The sequence below is a fragment of the Amblyraja radiata genome, chromosome 3, assembly GCF_010909765.2.
Source record: "Amblyraja radiata isolate CabotCenter1 chromosome 3, sAmbRad1.1.pri, whole genome shotgun sequence".
Classification (NCBI taxonomy): domain Eukaryota; kingdom Metazoa; phylum Chordata; class Chondrichthyes; order Rajiformes; family Rajidae; genus Amblyraja; species Amblyraja radiata.
In genome coordinates, this window is record NC_045958.1 from 111,010,201 (window position 1) to 111,029,765 (window position 19,565).

Genomic DNA, 19,565 nt, shown 5'->3' on the forward strand with positions numbered 1-19,565 from the left:
TACTACACTAGGGACAAGGTTTGGTGGTGAAGGCTTTTCAAAGATGCTTCTCAATGGCGTATAGAAGACTATACACGGCTACAAAGCTTTGGGCATTGAAGAATGTGATGGTCATATCTTGGTGTGCCATTTTGATGGACAAAATACTACCACCTCATTTATTTATTAAATAAAAATAAAACATTTAGTTAGAAGTAAGTACAATAATATGGTACCATAGGTACCTAGTATATATTGACATGTTACAGTTCATGTACAACTTCTCATTTTCTTTTCTTTTAACAATAAAAAGGAGACGGAGAGAGAATAGAAAAGAAATAGAGAAGTGTGTGATATCAGAAAGTGAGAAAATAAAGAGAAAAGAAGAAGAGGTAGAAAGCAGAAGAATAAAGGGGAGATAGCAATTTGTTATTCTTGACCACCATTCACCCAGTCCTGAAACGGATCATTTCTACGTTTGTGTTGCACCATATGCTTGTAAGAAGTCGACAAATGGAGACCGAATCCACTACCTCATATATTTACAGTTCAGAATTATGCTGCTGCACAAGAGAAACATCCCCATTTGCCACAACTAATTTGGGGTTCTTCATTAAAATTTCGTCTAGTGTATTTAAAATCTGTTGCTCTCAATATTTGATGAATGAATCGATTACATTTGGTTGTATTTGTATCCTGGTGCAGGCTGAAATGGCAACAAACCCAGAGATGGGAAAATGTCTCTCTCCAATAAAGGAACCGGTGAAGATATTGAGACGCCCAGAGGTTCCGCAGCAGGAATTCTTCGTCCCAGAAGAAGTGGTAAAGGTCGAGATTTAAACGGATCGAGTAAAACCGTGCATATTTGTTTTGAATAAAGAGAACGTCCTGGAGGAATTCAGTGGGCCAGGCAGCATCTCTGGAGAACATGGACAGGTGACATTTTGGCTCGGGACCCTTCTTCAGTCATCTTCATGTCCCGACCTGAAACGTCGCCTATCCATTTTCTCTCGGTGCTGAAACACTGTAGATGTTGCTTTACACCAAGGAGAGGCACAGAGTGCTGGAGTAACTCAGCAGGTCAGGCAGCATCTGGAGAAAAAGGTTGTATGATATTGGCATCACAGTGAATGGTAGGGCCTTGGGGAGTATTGTGGAGCAGAGGGATCTAGGAGTGCAGGTACATAGTTCCTTGAAGGTGGAGTTGCAGTTAGATAGGGTGGTCAAAAAGGCTTTGGCCTTAATCAGCCACAATATTGAGTATAGAAGTTGGGAGGTCAATAGACAATAGGTGCAGGAGTAGGCCATTCAATGTGATCATGGCTGATCATCCCCAATCAGTACCCCATTCCTGCCTTCTCCCCATATCGCCTGGCTCTGCTATTTTTAAGAGCCCTATCTAGCTATGTCTGTGGAATTCTCTGCCTCAGAGGGCGGTGGAGGCAGGTTCTCTGGATGCTTTCAAGAGCGAGCTAGATACGGCTTAAAAATAGCGGAGTCAGGGGATGTGGGAGAAGGCAGGAACGGGGTACTGATTGGGGATGATCAGCCATGATCATATTGAATGGTGGTGCTGGCTTGAAGGGCCGTATGGCCTACTCCTGCACATATTGTCTATTTAGATAGGTACATGGGTAGGACGGGTATGGAGGGATATGGGTAAAGTGCAGAAAGGTGGGACTAGTGTAGATGGGTCATGTTGGTTGGCGTGGGCAAGTTGGGCCGAAGGGCCTGTTTCCATACTGTACCACTCTATGACACAGTCCGCAATGATGTATCTCTTTTGGGATTGTACTAATCCTGGCTGAGATCATCTGTTGCTGGCCCTGATTTGGATTTTCCCCCAACCCCCCCCCCCCCCCCCCCCCCCCCCCATCTCAATCCAAAACGTCACCCATCCTTTTTCTCCAGAGATGATGCCTGACCCACTGAGTTACTCCAGCACTTTGTCCTTCTTTTGTAAACTAGCACCTGCAGTTCCTTGTTTCTTTCTTTGGTTTAAATGCTGACCTTTGGCAATCTGGAGCCTGAGGGGATTGAAATTAATTTTTGCCAATCATTATTTAATAAGTTTGAATTTCCAATTTGAATACCAATTTAAATACCAATTTTACCCCTGCAACCTGAGGTTGTAATCTTGTTTAGAAGAGTTTAGAAATTGGCTTTTCCCTGCATTGTGCAGAATTTCTGAAATGGGCTCAAAAGCAGGTCCCCACCTGCTTTAAAAGGGCATCAATTATACCGGTGCCCAAGAAGAGTAAGGTGACATGCCTCAATTACTATCGACCAGTGGCACTAACGCCGGTGGTGATGAAGTGGTTTGAGAGGTTGATCATGGAGCAAATCAACTCTTACCTCGACAAAAACCTGGACCCACTGCAGTTCGCGTACCGCCACAACAGATCAATGGTGGATGCGATCTCGCTGGCCCACCACTTGGACAACAAAAACTCATATGTCAGGCTGTTATTCATTGATTACAGCTCGGCATTTAACACAATCATCCCCTCCAAACTGGTTACCAAACTCGCAGAACTGGGTCTCTGCGCATCCCTCTGCAACTGGATCCTCGACTTCCTCATCCACAGACCAGTCTGTTCGTATTGGTGGAAATGTGTCAGCTTCGATAACACTCAGCACGGGAGCACCTCAAGGCTGCGTGCTCAGCCCCCTGCTGTACTCACTCTATACTCATGACTGTGTAGCGAACCACAGTGCGAACTCCATCATCAAGTTCGCTGACGACACCACTATTGTGGGGCGTATCACTGATGGGGATGAGTCAGAATACAGAAGAGAGATCGAGCAACTGTCCATATGGTGCCAGCGCAATAACCTGGCCCTCAACACCAGCAAAACCAAGGAACTGATTGTGGACTTTGGCAGGAGTAGGAGGGGGACCCACAGCCCCGTTTGTATTAACGGGTCGATGGTTGAAAGGGTCAAGAACTTCAAATTCCTGGGCGTGCACATCTCTGAAGATCTTTCCTGGTCCGAGAACACTAACGCAATTATTAAAAAAGCTCATCAGCGCCTCTACTTCCTGAGAAGATTACGGAGTGTCGGATTGTCAAGGAAGACTCTCTCTAACTTCTACAGGTGCACAGTCGAGAGCATGCTGACCGGTTGCATCGTGGCTTGGTTTTGCAATGTGAGCGCCCTGGAGAGGAAAAGACTACAAAAAGTAGTAAACACTGCCCAGTCCATCATCGGCTCTGACCTTCCTTCCATCGAGGGGATTTATCGCAGTCGCTGCCTCAAAAAGGCTGGCAGTATCATCAAAGACCCACACCATCCTGGCCACACACTCATCTCCCTGCTACCTTCAGGTAGAAGGTACAGGAGCCTGAAGACTGCAACAACCAGGTTCAGGAATAGCTACTTCCCCACAGCCATCAGGCTATTAAACCTGGCTCGGACAAAACTCTTATTATTAATAACCACTTTCTGTTATTTGCACTTTACCAGTTTATTTATTCATGTGTGTATATATTTATATCATGGTATAGACACATTTATCTGTTTTGTAGTAAATGCCTACTATTTTCTGTGTGCTTAAGCAAAGCAAAAATTTCATTGTCCTATACAGGGACACATGACAATAAACTCACTTGAACTTGAACGAAGTAAAAAAATAATCCTTGAACTGGTTTAAAATTTACAATTGATTAAAGTTTGAGCCGTTTTGTCAACAGCTTTGTGTGAAAGGATATGTGATCCCAGATTGGATAGATCCTTGATGTCCTAACCATTCATAGCATTGTTGAAATATATCATTAAACTATTTGATAATTGAACCAATTAAGCCAATGCTCAGTTGCTGGTTCGTTACACCATTTTCAGAACAGCCTTGATTTGCCATTTAATTAAAATGAGTTTTATAGAGATGGATGCCAGCCTCTAAATTTGAATGGGATTTGCCATTTCAGAGTCAGACAGTGTGGAAATAAGCCCTTTGGCTCATTCTACCCATCTACACTAGTCCTACCTGCCTGTGTTTGGTCCATATCCCTCTAAACCTGTCCTATCCATGTACCTGTTTAAGAAGGAACTGCAGATGCTGGAAAATCGATGGTACACAAAAATGTTGGAGAAACTCAGCGGGTGCAGCAGCATCTATGGAGCAAAGGAAATAGGCAACGTTTCGGGCCGAAACGTTGCTTATTTCCTTCGCTCCATAGATGCTGCTGCACCCGCTGAGTTTCTCCAGCATTTTTGTGTACCTATCCATATACCTTTCGACTTGATTCTTATCCCATCATTATATCATCATTTTAGGTGATGTGTCACTTTCTCTAAAGGTAGATCATATATTTGATGGAATTTAATACAGAGAAATGTGAGGTGTTGCATTTTGGGATGTCTAACAAAGGCAGAACTTACACAGTAAATGGTAGACCTCTGGAGAGTGTTGCAGACAAGAGGGATCTAGGAGTGCAGGTGCTTGATTCCTTGAAGGTCGAGTCGCAGGTGGATAAGGTGGTCAAAAAGGCTTTTGGCACTTTGGCCTTCATCAGTCAGAGTATTGAGTATGGAAGCTGGGAGATCATGTTGCAGTTGTATAAGACGTTGGTGAGACTGCATTTAGAGTATAGTCAAGTCAAGTTTATTTGTCACATATACATACGAGATGTGCAGTGAAATGAAAGTGGCAATGCTCGTGGACTTTTGTGCAAAAGACAAACAACCAAACAAACTATAAACACAATCATAACACACATATTCTTTTACATAATAAATAATGGAAGGAAAAACATTCAGTAGAGTTAGTCCCTGGTGAGTTAGGCGTTTACAGTCCGAATGGCCTCTGGGAAGAAACTCCTTCTCAACCTCTCCGTTCTCACCGTGTGGCAACGGAAGCGTTTGCCTGACCGTAGCAGCTGGAACAGTCCGTTGCAGGGGTGGAAGGGGTCTCTCATGATATTGTTGGCTCTGGAGTTGCACCTCCTGATGTATAGTTCCTGCAGGGGGGCAAGTGAAGTTCCCATAGTGCGTTCGGCCGAACGCACTACTCTCTGCAGAGCCTTCTTGTCCTGGGCAGAGCAATTCCCAAACCAGATGGTAATGTTCCCGGACAAGATGCTTTCCACCGCCGCTGCGTAGAAGCACTGGAGGATCCTCGGAGACGCACTGAATTTCCTCAATTGCCTGAGGTGGTAAAGGCGCTGCCTTGCCTTACTCACGAGTGCTGAGGCGTGTGATGCCCATGTCATATCCTCGGAGATGTGGACTCCCAGATATTTAAAACAGTTCACCCTATCCACAGGATCCCCATTTATCCTCAATGGTGTGTACGTCCTCGGATGATGTGCCCTCCTAAAGTCCATGATCAGCTCCTTCGTTTTTTTGATGTTCAAGAGGAGGCTGTTATCCTGGCACCAGAGTGCTAGATCAACCACCTCCTCCCGGTAGGCCTTCTCATCGTTGTCTGAGATCAGGCCCACCACCACAGTGTCATCAGCAAACTTAATTATTGAGTTGGAGCTGAACCTAGCCACACAGTCATGTGTGTACAGGGAGTACAATAGGGGGCTGAGGACGCAACCCTGGGGCGATCCTGTGCTCAGGGTGAGGGACTTCGATGTATTCCCTCCCATCTTGACTACCTGGGGCCTGGCAGTGAGAAAGTCCAGGACCCAGGCACACAGGGAGGTGTTGAGCCCCAATTCCATTAGCTTCCCGGCCAGTCTGGTGGGGACTATCGTGTTGAAGGCTGAACTGTAGTCATTAGTTAAAACAAATGTAGGTCCCTTGCAGTCAGAAACGGGTGAATTGATCATGGGGAACAAGGACATGGCAGACCAATTGAATAACTACTTTGGTTCTGTCTTCACTAAGGAAGACATAAATAATCTGCCGGAAATAGCCGGGGACCGGAGGTCAAATGAGATGGAGGAACTGAGTGAAATCCAGGTTAGCCGGGAAGTGGTGTTAGGTAAATTGAATGGATTAAAGGCCGATAAATCCCCAGGGCCAGATAGGCTGCATCCTAGAGTACTTAAGGAAGTAGCCCCAGAAATAGTGGATGCATTAGTGATAATTTTTAAAAACTCTTTAGATTCTGGAGTAGTTCCTGAGGATTGGAGGGTAGCTAATGTAACCCCACTTTTTAAAAAGGGAGGGAGAGAGAAAACGGGGAATTACAGACCAGTTAGTCTAACGTCGGTAGTGGGGAAAATGCTAGAGTCAGTTATTAAAGATGGGATAGCAGCACATTTGGAAAGTTGAGAAATCATTGGACAAAGTCAACATGGATTTATGAAAGGTAAATCATGTCTGACGAATCTTATAGAATTTTTCGAGGATGTAACTAGTAGAGTGGATAAGGGAGAACCAGTGGATGTGTTATATCTGGACTTTCAGAAGGCTTTCGACAAGGTCCCACATAAGAGATTAGTATACAAACTTAAAGCATACGGTATTGGGGGTTTAGTATTGATGTGGATAGAGAACTGGCTGGCAGACAGGAAGCAAAGAGTAGGAGTAATCGGGTCCTTTTCACAATGGCAGGCAGTGACTAGTGGGGTACCACAAGGCTCAGTTCTGGGACCCCAGCTATTTACGATATATATTAATGATTTGGACGAGGGAATTGAATGCAACATCTCCAAGTTTGCGGATGACACGAAGCTGGGGGGCAGTGTTAGCTGTGAGGAGGATGCTAGGAGGCTGCAAGGTGACTTGGATAGGCTGGGTGAGTGGGCAAATGCATGGCAGATGCAGTATAATGTGGATAAATGTGAGGTTATCCACTTTGGTGGCAAAAACAGGAAAGTAGATTATTATCTGAATGGTGGCCGATTAGGAAAGGGGGAGATGCAACGAGACCTGGGTGTCATGGTACACCAGTCATTAAAAGTAGGCATGCAGGTGCAGCAGGCAGTGAAGAAGGCGAATGGTATGTTAGCATTCATAGCAAAAGGATTTTAGTATAGGAGCAGGGAGGTTCTACTGCAGTTGTACAGGGTCTTGGTGAGACCACACCTGGAGTATTGCATACAGTTTTGGTCTCCTAATCTGAGGAAAGACATTCTTGCCATAGAGGGAGTACAGAGAAGGTTCACCAGACTGATTCTTGGGATGTCAGGACTTTCATATGAAGAAAGACTGGATAGACTCGGTTTGTACTCGCTAGAATTTAGAAGATTGAGGGGGATCTTATAGAAACGTACAAAATTCTTACGGGGTTGGACAGGCTAGATGCAGGAAGATTGTTCCCGATGTTGGGGAAGTCCAGAACAAGGGGTCACAGTTTAAGGATAAAGGGGAAATCTTTTAGGACCGAGATGAGGAAAACTTTTTTCACACAGAGAGTGGTGAATCTGTGGAATTCTCTCCCGCAGAAGGTAGTTGAGGCCAGTTCATTGGCTATATTTAAGAGGGAGTTAGCTGTGGCCCTTGTGGCTAAAGGGATCAGGGGGTATGGAGAGAAGGCAGGTACAGGATACTGAGTTGGATGATCAGCCATGATCATATTGAATGGCGGTGCAGGCTCGAAGGGCCGAATGGCCTACTCCTGCATCTATTTTCTATGTTTCTATGTTTCTATGAACAGCATCCTCACGTAGCCCCCCTTCTGGCTGTCCAGATGGGAGAGAGCGGTGTACAAGACCTGGGAGACCGCATCGTCCGTGGATCTGTTCGGAGGTATGAGAACTGCAACGGGTCCATGTTCCGAGGGAGGAAGGCGCAGATGTGTATACTGTTCAGTACTGGGCACGATGCTATAGGAAAGATATTGTCAAGCTTGAAAGGGTTTGGAGAAGATATACAAGGATGTTGCCAGGACTAGAAGGACTGAGCTATAGGGATAGGTTGAATAGGCTGGGTCTCTATTCTTTGGAGCGCAGGAGGAAGAGGGGGGATCTTGTAGAGGTGCATAAAATCATTAGAGGAATACATTGGGTAGATGGATATGGATTTATGATTATTTATGTGTGTGTGTGTGTGTATATATATTCTATGGTATATGGACACACTGATCTGATCTGTATTTATGCCTACAATATTCTGTTGTGCTGCAGCAAGCAAGAATTTCATTGTCCTATCTGGGACACATGACAATAAACTCTCTTGACTTGACTTGACTTGACTTGGACTGGTGGCAGGCAGGTGGGACTGGTGTAGCTGGGCCATTTTGGGCGGTGTGGGCAAGTTGGGCCAAAGGGCCTGTTTCAACATTGTATCACTCTATGACTCTCTATATACCTACAATATAGTAATGGAAACTGGAAATGTTAAATGATGTCGCGTTTCAGAGCTTCAACTTGCGATGCTTAATTCTGTGGAACATGTACCACTTCTCCAAGTTAATATTTCACAAATATTCTACAGGTGCCACCAACGCCAATGGACATTTCAATGTGTTCGCCTGAACTCTATGATGCCTTCTCTGTAGAGATCCTTCCTGTTGAAGATGTTGATATAAAGGACGGCAATGATATAGTGAACTGCAGTGAATATGTTAAAGATATCTTCAAGTATTTGCGGCAACTGGAGGTTAGTTTTCCTTTCTCTGAACTTTTATCTAGAGTTGTACGCATCAGTGTTGCTTATTAATTGTGGAATGATACTGGAGTATTGTGAGCGATTTTGGGTCCTCTATCTGAGGAAGGATGTGCTGGTGCTGGCGAGGAGTTCAGAAGAGGTTTACGAGAATGATCCCAGGAATGAGTGGGTTAACATATGATGAGTGTTTGACGGCACTGGGCCTCTACTCGCTGGAGTTTAGAAGGATGAGGTGGGACCTCATTGAAACTTACCAAATAGTGAAAGGCTTGGATAGAGTGGATGTGGAGAGGATGTTTCCACTAGTGGGAGGGTTTATGGCCAGGGGTCATACACTGCAGCCTCAGCATAAGAGGACATTCCTTTAGCAAGGGGATGAGGAGGAATTTCTTTAGTCAGAGGGTGGTGAATCTGTGGAATTCATTGCCACAGTAGGCTGTGGAGGCCAAGTCAATGGATATTTTTAAGGCAAAGTAGACTCTTGATTAGCATGGGTGTCGGGGTGGGGGGAGGGGGCGGGTGGTTATGGGGAGAAGGCAGGAGAATGTGGTTGAGTGGGGAAGATAGATCAGCCATGTTTGAATGGCGGTGTAGGTTTGATGGACCGAATGGCCTAATTCTACTACAATCACATGAATACTTTATTGTCAATGTTACTATGTACAGTAAAATGCTTTGTTTTGCGGTAAAATCGTACAGTAGGCCTCGCCGAGACAGTACAAGTGTCACCGCATTTCTGACGCCGACAAAGATACAAAAGTTCATCGAACAGTAACGTGAGTGACTAGTAACGCTAGTGCAATGTACTAGAACAGTACATTTGTTCAATATCTCTTTTGGGTGGGGAGTCGTCTTCTTTTCGTGTCCATCTTGCTACAAATGTTGACCTCGCTGTCATCGTCCGTCCTGAAAAGGGCGCAGGCTTCCGGCGACAATCAGTGGAAGCCATCACTGGTCGCAATAGATGATGGTGGTAGCAGAATATGCTCGGGATACTTCCAGTTTCCAGCCCCGCGGTGTGGACGCTTCTGCTATGGGGCTGGCTTGGGAGTGACTTTTGAAGTTTGGGATGAAATGCTGCTCTTGCTCTAGGTCCAGAGGACATAGGTTTAAGGTGAAGGGAAAATTTAATAGGAATCTGAGGGGTAACTTTTTCCATGCAAAGGGTGGTGGGTGTATGGATCGCGCTGCCAGAGGAGGTTTAAAAATATCCACTGACTTGGACTCCACATCCATCTGTGGCAAAGAATTCCACAGATTCACCACCCTCTGACTAAGAAATTCCTCGTCTCTTTCCTAAAGGAATGTCATTTAATTCTGAGGCTGTGACCTCTGGTCCTCGACTCGCCCACTAGTGGAAACATCCTCTCCACATCCCCTCTATCCAGGCCTTTTGCTATTCATTCACTATTTGATTAGTTAATTTGCTTGTTCTATGTGGCTTGTTGTATCTCTTGTTACCCGCGCCTCTGACTTGGAGTGTGAAGAAGGGTCTTGACCTGAAACGTCTCCCATTCGTTCTCTCCAGAGATGCTGCCTGTCTCGCTGAGTTACTCCAGCTTCTTCTATCTACCTACAGATTGTAACCAGTCCTTTTCCCCCCCACAGGTTGATCAGGCAGTAAGACCAGACTACCTGACAGGACAGGGGATCACAGGACCCATGCGCGCTGTCTTAATAGACTGGCTCGTGCAAGTCCAAGTGAACTTCAAGCTTCTTCCAGAAAGCCTGTACATGACTGTGTCCATCATTGACAGATTTCTCCAGGTAAGTATTCCTGAGGGGAAAAATGGGCTCTGTATTCTTCCCTGCAAACTGTCTGACCATCTATTTTTAATCAGTTGATCATGGGCGGAAATCGCTTTTAAAACATGGCGGGGTGGGGGGGGGGGGCACAATGAGGCCTGACATCTAGGACATGGCCCATGTGCCGGATCTGGGCCAAAATCATCCGGCCCGCAGGCGTATTTTTTTTTCAATTAGTTTTCGTGACGTTGGAACTACAGCCAGTCCCCAGGGCAGGCGAGCCGACGTGGGCGCCCAGGCGACCTGGGAACTGCAGGTCCTTTAGCCCACCGTGTCTGCGCCGACCAGCAAACACGAGCACCATCTGACACACTAGGGACAATTCACAATTTGCTGAAGCACTTAACCTACAAACCTGCACGTCTTTGGAGTGTGGGGCAGGCGAGCTGACTTGGGCGCTACAGCCAGTCCCGGGGCACGCAGGCGACCTGGGAACTGGCCGGGTCACAAAACATGGGGGGATTGTCCTCCACCTCTCAAAACATGGGGGGGTGGGGGGGGACAGATCTCCCCCAACCAGTATCACTCCGACTCAACAACCTGTCCCTCTTGCCCTGTTCCTTTCAACCAATATCCCTTCCTCTTGCCTCTTCTTATCTCGAGCTTTTGTCATCGTGCCACCTCTGGCCATTGCATGCCGCATCGGCCAAACAACACCCGTCTTGTCTGCTTCCACCTATCACTTGCCCTTTCCCAGTCCCACACTGACCTCTCTGCCCTGGACCGCCTCCATTGCCAGAGTGAAGCGCCTCACAAACTGGAGGACCAGCAACCCGTCTTCCATTTGGGCAGCCTACAACCCAGCGGTGTGAACATTGAGTCCACCAATTTTAGGGTGATCTCCAAAGACACCCCACACTTCACCCCCTTACCCCTGGCATGTGTTTCTCCCCCTTCCCATTCCTTCCTCTGGCTTCACAATTTGTAACTCTTCAATCCTGCTGTCCCTCCACTCCCTGCTTTAAACTCTTTCCTTTGTTCCAACCATCTGCCTACAAAAACGCCCTCACCTGTGTCCACCTGCCATGCTCCGTCCTGCCTCTCCTCTCCCAGCTACCTTTCAGCCCACCTCAAATCTGTCTGAGGGTCCGTGCCTGAACCTATCCATGTTCTCCAGAGATACTGCCTGACCCGCTAGGTTACTCCAGCACTTTGTTTTGTCCTTTTGTAAACCAGCATCTGCAGTTCCTCGTTTCCACTTGCCAGGGTTTGTCCCACCCCACCAACTCTTCCAGCTTGCTCCTTACTGCAGCCAGTCTGAAGAAGGGGGCCTGACCTGTAATGTCACCTATTCATGTTCTCCAGAGCTGTTGGGTTACTCCACACCTGTCTTTTCTGTAAACCAGCCCCTTGTGCCTGCTTTAAATACCAGCTTTATTGTAAGTAGGTCTTTGATAAAGCAAACAAGATAAAAGCAGTTCAAGGCAGAAGTAAATCTGGACTCTTCTACTTTATAACATGGACTACTCTTGTCTCTTAGGATAACCCAGTAACCAAGAAGAATCTGCAACTTGTTGGCGTGACGGCAATGTTTGTTGCTTGCAAATATGAAGAGATTTTTCCTCCAGTAATTGGAGACTTTGTAGTCATCACAGACAACGCTTACACCTGCGCACAAATCCGTCAAATGGAGAGGTGCATATTGAAGAAGCTCGACTTTTCCCTTGGCAAACCTCTTCCACTGCATTTCCTCAGAAGAGCATCGAAAGTTGCAGATGTAAGCACTTTTATTTCTCCCCACAAGTCTGTGTCGCTTTCATGACTGGGGAGAATGGGGCAACAAAAGCTTTTTGCTGTACCTCCGTGCACGTGACAATAAACTAAGCTGACAATAGGTGCAGGGGTAGGCCATTCGGCCCTTCGAGCCAGCACTGTCATTCAATGTGATCATGGCTGATCATCCCCAATCAGTACCCCGTTCCTGCCTTCTCCCCATATCCCCTGACTCCGCTATCTTTAAGAGCCCTAACTAGCTCTCCCTTGGAAGTATCCAGAGAACTGGCCTCCACACTGGCCTCCACACTGGCCTCCACACCGCCCTCTGAGGCAGAGAATTCCACAGACTCACAACTCTGTGTGAAACATTTGTCGGGGGTCACTCACGGGTGTCGGGGGTTATTGGGAGAAGGCAGGAGAAGTAGGTTTGAGGAAAAGATAGATCAGCTGTGATTGAATGGCGGAGTAGACTTGATGGGCCGAATGGACTAAATCTGCTCCTAGAACGTATTAACTTTAATGTGACGGATAAGGCAGATCAATTTAGAAAATTTGCTGACGGGTTTCCTGACATGAACCTGTCCACAGTTCCAATGGAAATTGTGGTATCGTCAAACTTTTGTCTACTGCCTATTATTGTGCATTCTATTGTGGTTGAAATGGAATGGTCCTATTAGATTGATTGCATTTCCTGCAATTGTCCCTAATAACTAGTATATTGTAATCTTTCAAGCTTAAAGCTTCAAGCTTTTTGTATCTAGCAGAGTAAACACTGCCAAGTCCATCACGGGTACTGGCTTTGCCACCATTGACGGAAGCTGCAGGTCTTTCCTCAAAGGCAGCCAATGTCGTCAAAGACCCACACCACCTTGGCCACACTCAGTTCCATCCTCCAACTGGGCAGAAGATCCAAGAGCCCGGATACCATGACCGCCAGGTTCAAGAATAGCTTCTTTCCAACAGCCATCGGAGGCAGCACCAGAGACCTGGCTTTGATCCTGATCTCGGGTGCTGTACGTGTAGAGGTTGCACGTTTTCCCCGTGACCTTCCTCCAGGTTCTCTGGTTTCCTCCCACATCCCAAAGACATGCGGGTTTGTGGATCAATTGTCTACTGTGATTTGCCCCTGGTGTGTGAAGGGAATGGGATAATGCAGAACTAACGCCCAGGTGATCCACGGTCAGCATGGACCCAGTGGGTTGAAGGCCCTGCTTCCACGCTGTATCTATAAACTAAGAATCGGGCTCTTGACCATCGCACGACACTAACGTAAACTTTGGACTTCTATAGTTAGTCTCCGGTTGCACGAAGGACTTTGGTTTTTGCACTAGAATTATGGTTACTAACATAGACACAAAATGCTGGAGTAACTCAGTGGGACAGGCAGCATCTCTGGAGAGAAGGAAAGGGTGACGTTTTGGGTCAAGACCCTTCTTCAGACTGATCACTGTTACTAATGCTAGTTACAGCTACTGAATTTTTAATTGATCGGCGTATCGCATTTATAGGCCTATTAAGCTGCTGCAAGGTAAGAATTTCACTATTGCGTTTAGTACGGATGAGAATTAAACATTCCTGACTCGCTCGTTATGTCATTTTGTTCAGTCCAGCACAGAACAACATGCTCTTGCCAAATACTTGATGGAGCTGACAATGGGGGATTACGACATGGTCCATTATCCTCCGTCCCTGATTGCTGCTGCCGCCTTCCATCTCGCTCAGAAACTCCTCCACTCTGGTGAATGGGTGAGTATATTTTGCAAGCTGCCAGTAATCAGACAATAGACGCAGGAGTAGGCCATTCGGCCCTTTGAGCCAGCACCGCCACTCAATGTGATCGTTGCTGATCATCCACAATCAGTACCCCGTTCCTGCCTTCTCCCCATATCCCCTGACTCCGCTATTGTTAAGAGCCCTATCTAGCTCTCTCTTGAAAGCATCCAGAGAACCTGCCTCCACCGCCCTCTGAAGCAGAGAATTCCACAGATTTTAACCCTGGAGCTTTAACAGTCTGTATATCAAAACTATATAAGCCTCTTATTATTTTGTATCCTTCTATCGGGTCTCTCCTCAACATGACGTTCCAGATTAAAAGATCCAAGTTTGTCCAACCTTGTCTTGTAGCTAATGCCCTTAAACCCAGGCAGTGTTCGATAAACATCCTCTGCTTCTCTCTCGAGTCACCTTCTCCTTTCTGTAATGGGGTGTCATACAGTGTGGAAACAGGCCCTTTGGCCCAACTCACCCACACCGGCCAACAATGTCCCAGCTACACTGGTCCCACTTGCCTGCGCTTGGTCCATAACCTTCCAAACCTGTCCTATCCATGTACCCGTCCAACTGCTTCTTAAATGATGGGATGGTCCCAGCCTCAACTACCTCCTCTGGCAGCTTGTTCCATAAAAGTTCCCAACAAAAGTCACCCCTTCAGTTTCCTATTAAACCTTTTCCCCTTCACCTTGAACCTATGTCCTCTGGTCCTCGATTCCCCTCGACGTAAAAGACTCTGTGCATCTACCCGAACTATTCCTGTACTGACCAGAACTGTACGTAATGCGTTGTTGTTTTTTTCAGACTCCCCTCTTGCAGTATTACCTCTTGTATGAAGAAGAGGATCTTCTACCAGTTATGCAACACATAGCAAAAAATGTTGTGCAAGTCACCAACTGCCGCACCAGGCACATGGTAGGTTGTTCTAAACTCTAGCTTTATTGACACTACTTAACTTCTTCAAAGTTTAGAGATTCAGGCCCTTCGGCCCACCAAGTCCCCACTGGCCAGCGATCACCCCTACACTAGTTCCATCCTGCACACTCGGGACAATTTACAATCTTTCTAGTGAAGCTTATTAACCTACAAACCTGTACACCTTTGGTGTGTGGGAAGAAACCGGAGCACCCGGGGAAAACCCACGCAGGTCACGGGGAGAGCTACCATGTTCAATACAGATGGCACCCGTAGTCGGGATCGAACCCGGGTCTCTGGTGCTGTAAGGCAGCAACTCTACCCGCTGTGCCACTGTGCCGCCTCTTATGTAATTCAACAAACCTGAAGTGTAGAAAGATGTTCTGACAATATACTGCCCAGGGGCCTTCAAGACTGAAGTATATGATGGCCGCTGTGCTGCCCTGCATTCCAGCCTGGTCAAATAATGTACCTTTTGACACAACAAATTGCAAGCAGCAGTGCATAAACAGCCTTGTGAACATACAACAGTGCAACACAGGAACATGCCGTTCAGACAGCAATGTCTGTGCCAAATATGCCAAATCAGGGCCAGTTGGGGATGCTGCTAGTCGGCTGCCCTGCCAGCAGTGTTCGTTATTTTTACTTTTTTTTTGGTATGTCCAAGTGTTTGTTTTGGTTCTCTGTGTGTCTGGGGGGGGGTGGGGGAGGGGAAAACTATTTTTTAGTAATTTCCTCGACGGCGAGGCAACTTTTCCCATGTTGCTTCTCCGCGTCCCCTCTCACGGCCTAACAGCTTGGATTGGAGCGGCCTTTCCCGGAGTCGGGCCCGGAGCTTCAGCAGCGGGCGCAGCGTGGACTTTTCCATCGTGGAGCGGGGGCAAACCCTTGCCGGGGGGGGGGGGGGGGTCGCTAGAGAGGAGTGCCCCGATCGCTGGCCTGGTGACTTTGGCATCATGGGGCTGTGGTCTGCGGAGCTTCTAGCCGCGGGCGTGGCGTGGACTTACCGTCCGGAGCCTGGGGTCCCTTGCCGGGGATCGCCGGAGAGGAACTCCAACCGCTGGCCTGTAACATCCTGAAGCCCGCGATCTCCGGTGGGAAAGTGGCCGATTCGGGCTCTCCAAGCCGCGGAGCGTGTTCGACCGTCCCGACGTTGAAGTTTTGATCACTCCGTCGAGAGGGCCTGTACATTGAGCCGTCCATAGCGGCGACTACGGAGGGTTCACGGCCCCGACCACGGATGAACAAAGGAGGAGGACAGATAGGGATGCTGTGGTGGATGTTTATGTTGAATTCTATTATGTATTGTGCGTTCTTTTTTCAGTTGTATCGCTGCTGGCAAATTCATTTCACTGCACCTTAGTTGGTGCATGTGAGGAATAAATTTGTATTGTATTGATGCCAGGGTAAACTAATCTCCTCTGCTGCATGTGATTCATAATCCCTCCATTCCCTGTTTATCCATGCACCTTTCTAAAAGCCTTGTGCATCATTTTCTGCCTCCACCATCCCAGGCAGTGTATTCCAGGCACTCAATGCATTGATACTTTCTCCATACATTTCCTTTGAACTTTGCCCCTCTCACCTTAAAGCTATACCCTTTGATCTTTATTTCTGCCCTGGAAAGAAAGGTCTGACTATTGACCATATCTATTCTTCGGTGGACAAAAATGCTGGAGAAACTCAGCGGGTGAGGCGGCATCTATGGAGCGAAGGAATAGGTGACGTTTCGGGAAACTTACAATATTCTTAAGGGGTTGGACAGGCTAGATGCAGGAAGATTGTTCCCGATGTTGGGGAAGTCCAGAACAAGGGGTCACAGTTTAAGGATAAGGGGGAAATCTTTTAGGACTGAGATGAGGAAAACATTTTTCACACAGAGAGTGGTGAATCTGTGGAATTCTCTCCCGCAGAAGGTAGTTGAGGCCAGTTCATTGGCTATATTTAAGAGGGAGTTAGATGTGGCCCTTGTGGCTAAAGGGATCAGGGGGTATGGAGAGAAGGCAGGTACAGGATACTGAGTTGGATGATCAGCCATGATCATATTGAATGGCGGTGCAGGCTCGAAGGGCCGAATGGCCTACTCCACCTATTTTCTATGTTTCTATGTTTCCAGCATTTTTGTCTACCTTCGATTTTTCCCGCATCTGCAGTTCTTTCTTAAACTTATCTATTCAATCAATCAATCAATCAACCTTTATTGTCATCTTGCAAAGCAACAGTTGTGCAGTACAAAATGAGAAGACGTTTCCCAGGGAATACCAGAGCATCGCACATAAAACTTAAACATTTCACACATAAATAAAAACAATCCAGTCCCTGATAAAAACAATACGAATAGTTTAAAAAGTGCGGGTAAAAAACAGCAACATTAAAATACAAGTAAAAACAGTCATAAATTGTCCAGGGCAGCTGATTTAAGTGGCCAGTGCCAGAGTTGTTAAATTGTCAGTGCAAAAAAGCAGCAGAATCAGGTGGAGTGACTGTTTAGCAGCCTTCAGGGTCTGTCCCACGAGCATGCGCCTGCATGCGGCGAGCGCGACCAAACCGGAAGCGGGGGCCGTGCGGAGGTCGAGTGATTGACGTGAAGTCCGGGGGAAGTTTGCGCGTGACGTACGACAACAAGACGCTGCGTACGGCGTCAAGATGCTGCGTATGCCCGCCGAGGCGGTGCGTACGGCCTCAATGCGGCTGCGGGCCGGCAGGCCGTTGCCGTGAGGAATTTTTGAACACGGTCAGTTTTTCTGAGCCCCGCGCGATGTCGGGACCAGCTCCGCACAACTCCATACGGCTCCAGCGATCGAAGTGGGACCGGCCCTGCGAGGCCGTACGGCTCAAGCGAACACGTTAGGTCGCGCTCGCCACGTGGAGTCGCATGCTCATGGGACAAGCCCTTTACAGCCTGTGGAAGGAAGCTGTTTAGCAGTCTGGTTGTCCGGGCTTTGATGCTACGGTATCTCTTGCCTGATGGCAGGATATCCAGATGTGTTTGGAGGGGGTGCAGTCGGTCCTTTGCTATGCATCGTATACTTTGTGTCTCCCTTATTGTGCAGAGATTAAAATAAGTAGAGAGATAAGCACTCCATGTGCCTGACTTATGTTTTCTACATTTGCGCGCAAGTTAAAATTCTAGCAAGCCAGATGCCTTTGGTTTAATTTTGAGATACAACACGGAAACAGGTCCTTCGGCCCACCGACCAGTGATCTCTGTACTATCCTGCACACTGACTGTAGCCAATTAAACTGCAAGCCTGTGCATCTTGGCGTGTGGGAAGAAACCGGAGCACCCGGAGCACCTACACGTGTCACGGGGAGAACATACGATCTCCGTACAGAATGGCACCCGTAGTCCGGATGGAACCCGGGTCTCTGGCGCAGTGAGGCAGCAACTCTACCGCTGCACAACCGTGCTGCCATTATGTGCATTTATCAGATGCTGTTGTCTTTTCTCTTTGCTGCAGACTGTGAAGAACAAGTATGCTAGGAAGAATGAACTGAGGATCAGCACTATCTTGCAACTGACGTCAGTCCTGATTCTTAAATTGTCAAATGCATGTCGTCATTAAAATGAAGTGTATTGTCTGCCCTACTTGACTTAATGCTGCTACTGTTTTAACCTGTAAGTTATTGTTGTTTAACCTGTAATTTATCTCTTTTAATTAATAAAGGATTTATTTTCCTTGTGCTTCGTCCCCTTCGATCTCTCATTTGCACACCTTGCCCTTCCATATCTCTCGTTTCCCTCTCCCATGACTCTGTCTGAAGGGTCCCAACCCAAAACGTCACCCATTCCTTCTATCCAGAGATGCTGCCTGTCCTGCTGAGTTACTCCAGCACTTGGTGTCCATCTTTCTAAGCATTTGCTTTAAACGGAGGTCTGTGCTTGTGCTGTAGTTTCATGTAGCTTCCACTTGGAGCAGAGTTGCTTTGGGCTGATAGCACAGCTAATCTTCACTTGTGGATTCTGCAAAGACCACAGTTTAGTTTAGAGATACAGTGTGGAAATGGGACCTTTGGCCTATGGGTCCATCTCAGGCACGGAACTCGCTATCAAAATATGGAGGGGACAGGGGGGGACACAATTTTTGGGTGGTCGCGCACGCATGTGCACACTCACACGAGGCTTCGGAGGCTCAATCAAGCGCTAAATGCAGCTCAACTCTGCCTGTCTCGCTGGGTTAACCTACAAGCCCTGACTGGACTGACGGGACACCAGCGCTGCTTCTCCGCGCTGGCCATATTTCCCACAAGCCCAGGCAGGTTAACCTGGCGGGACAGGCAGAGTTGAGCTGGGTTTAGCGCTGCTTCTCTGCACTGGCTGTGGGCCTGGGGGTACAGCACCCGTCTGACTACCGACCTCCCTGGCAACTGAATCATCCTACCAGCAAGCAGAGAGCGGTGCTGTGCTACCATCTACCTGATTTGAGACCCTCGAGCTCTCCGATTTTACTGTGCTTTAACTCGCCCTTGTACATTGTCCCTTTATCATGTATCTCTACACTGTGGCAGGCTTGATAGTAATCGGGTAATTTTTTTGCTGACTGGATAGCATGCAAGAAAGGGTTTTCACTGTGCCTCCGCACACATGACAATAATAATCAAAATGTGGGAGGAAACGGGTGTCGGAGTTATGGGGAGAAGGCAGGAGAATGGGGTTAGGAGGGAGAGATAGATCAGTCATGATTGAATGGCGGAGTAGACTTGATGGGCCTAATTCTACTCCTATTCCATACGACCTTATGAAACCAGTGGAAACCCATGCAAACACAGAGAACGTGCAAACTCCACACAGACAGCAACTGAGGTCGGAATCTAATCCGGGTCTCTGGCGCTGACAGGCAGCGGCTCCACCAGCTACATCATGGTGCTGT

The 19,565-nt window shown here is 47.3% G+C and overlaps 1 protein-coding gene across 1 annotated transcript; it reads left to right on the top strand.

The window, feature by feature from the left end:
* Positions 1–690: 690 nt before the first annotated feature.
* On the top strand, positions 691–18,305 carry LOC116971593 (G2/mitotic-specific cyclin-B1-like). Its single transcript, XM_033018828.1, has 7 exons — positions 691–807; positions 8,314–8,478; positions 10,096–10,254; positions 11,774–12,010; positions 13,615–13,755; positions 14,584–14,694; positions 18,156–18,305. Exons 1-7 carry the CDS (start codon positions 691–693, stop codon positions 18,258–18,260), a joined length of 1,035 nt encoding a protein of 344 aa, XP_032874719.1. The 3' UTR covers positions 18,261–18,305.
* The last annotated feature ends 1,260 nt before the right edge of the window (positions 18,306–19,565 follow it).

What these genes read in the sequence shown, in the direction of transcription:
- LOC116971593 (XM_033018828.1), top strand. Translation starts at nt 691, where the DNA reads ATGGCAACAAACCCAGAGATGGGAAAATGTCTCTCTCCAATAAAGGAA. An exon ending in TCATTGACAGATTTCTCCAG is followed by an intron (nt 10,255 to 11,773) that starts GTAAGTATTCCT and finishes CTTGTCTCTTAG; the next exon opens with GATAACCCAGTAACCAAGAA. An exon ending in GAGCATCGAAAGTTGCAGAT is followed by an intron (nt 12,011 to 13,614) that starts GTAAGCACTTTT and finishes CATTTTGTTCAG; the next exon opens with TCCAGCACAGAACAACATGC.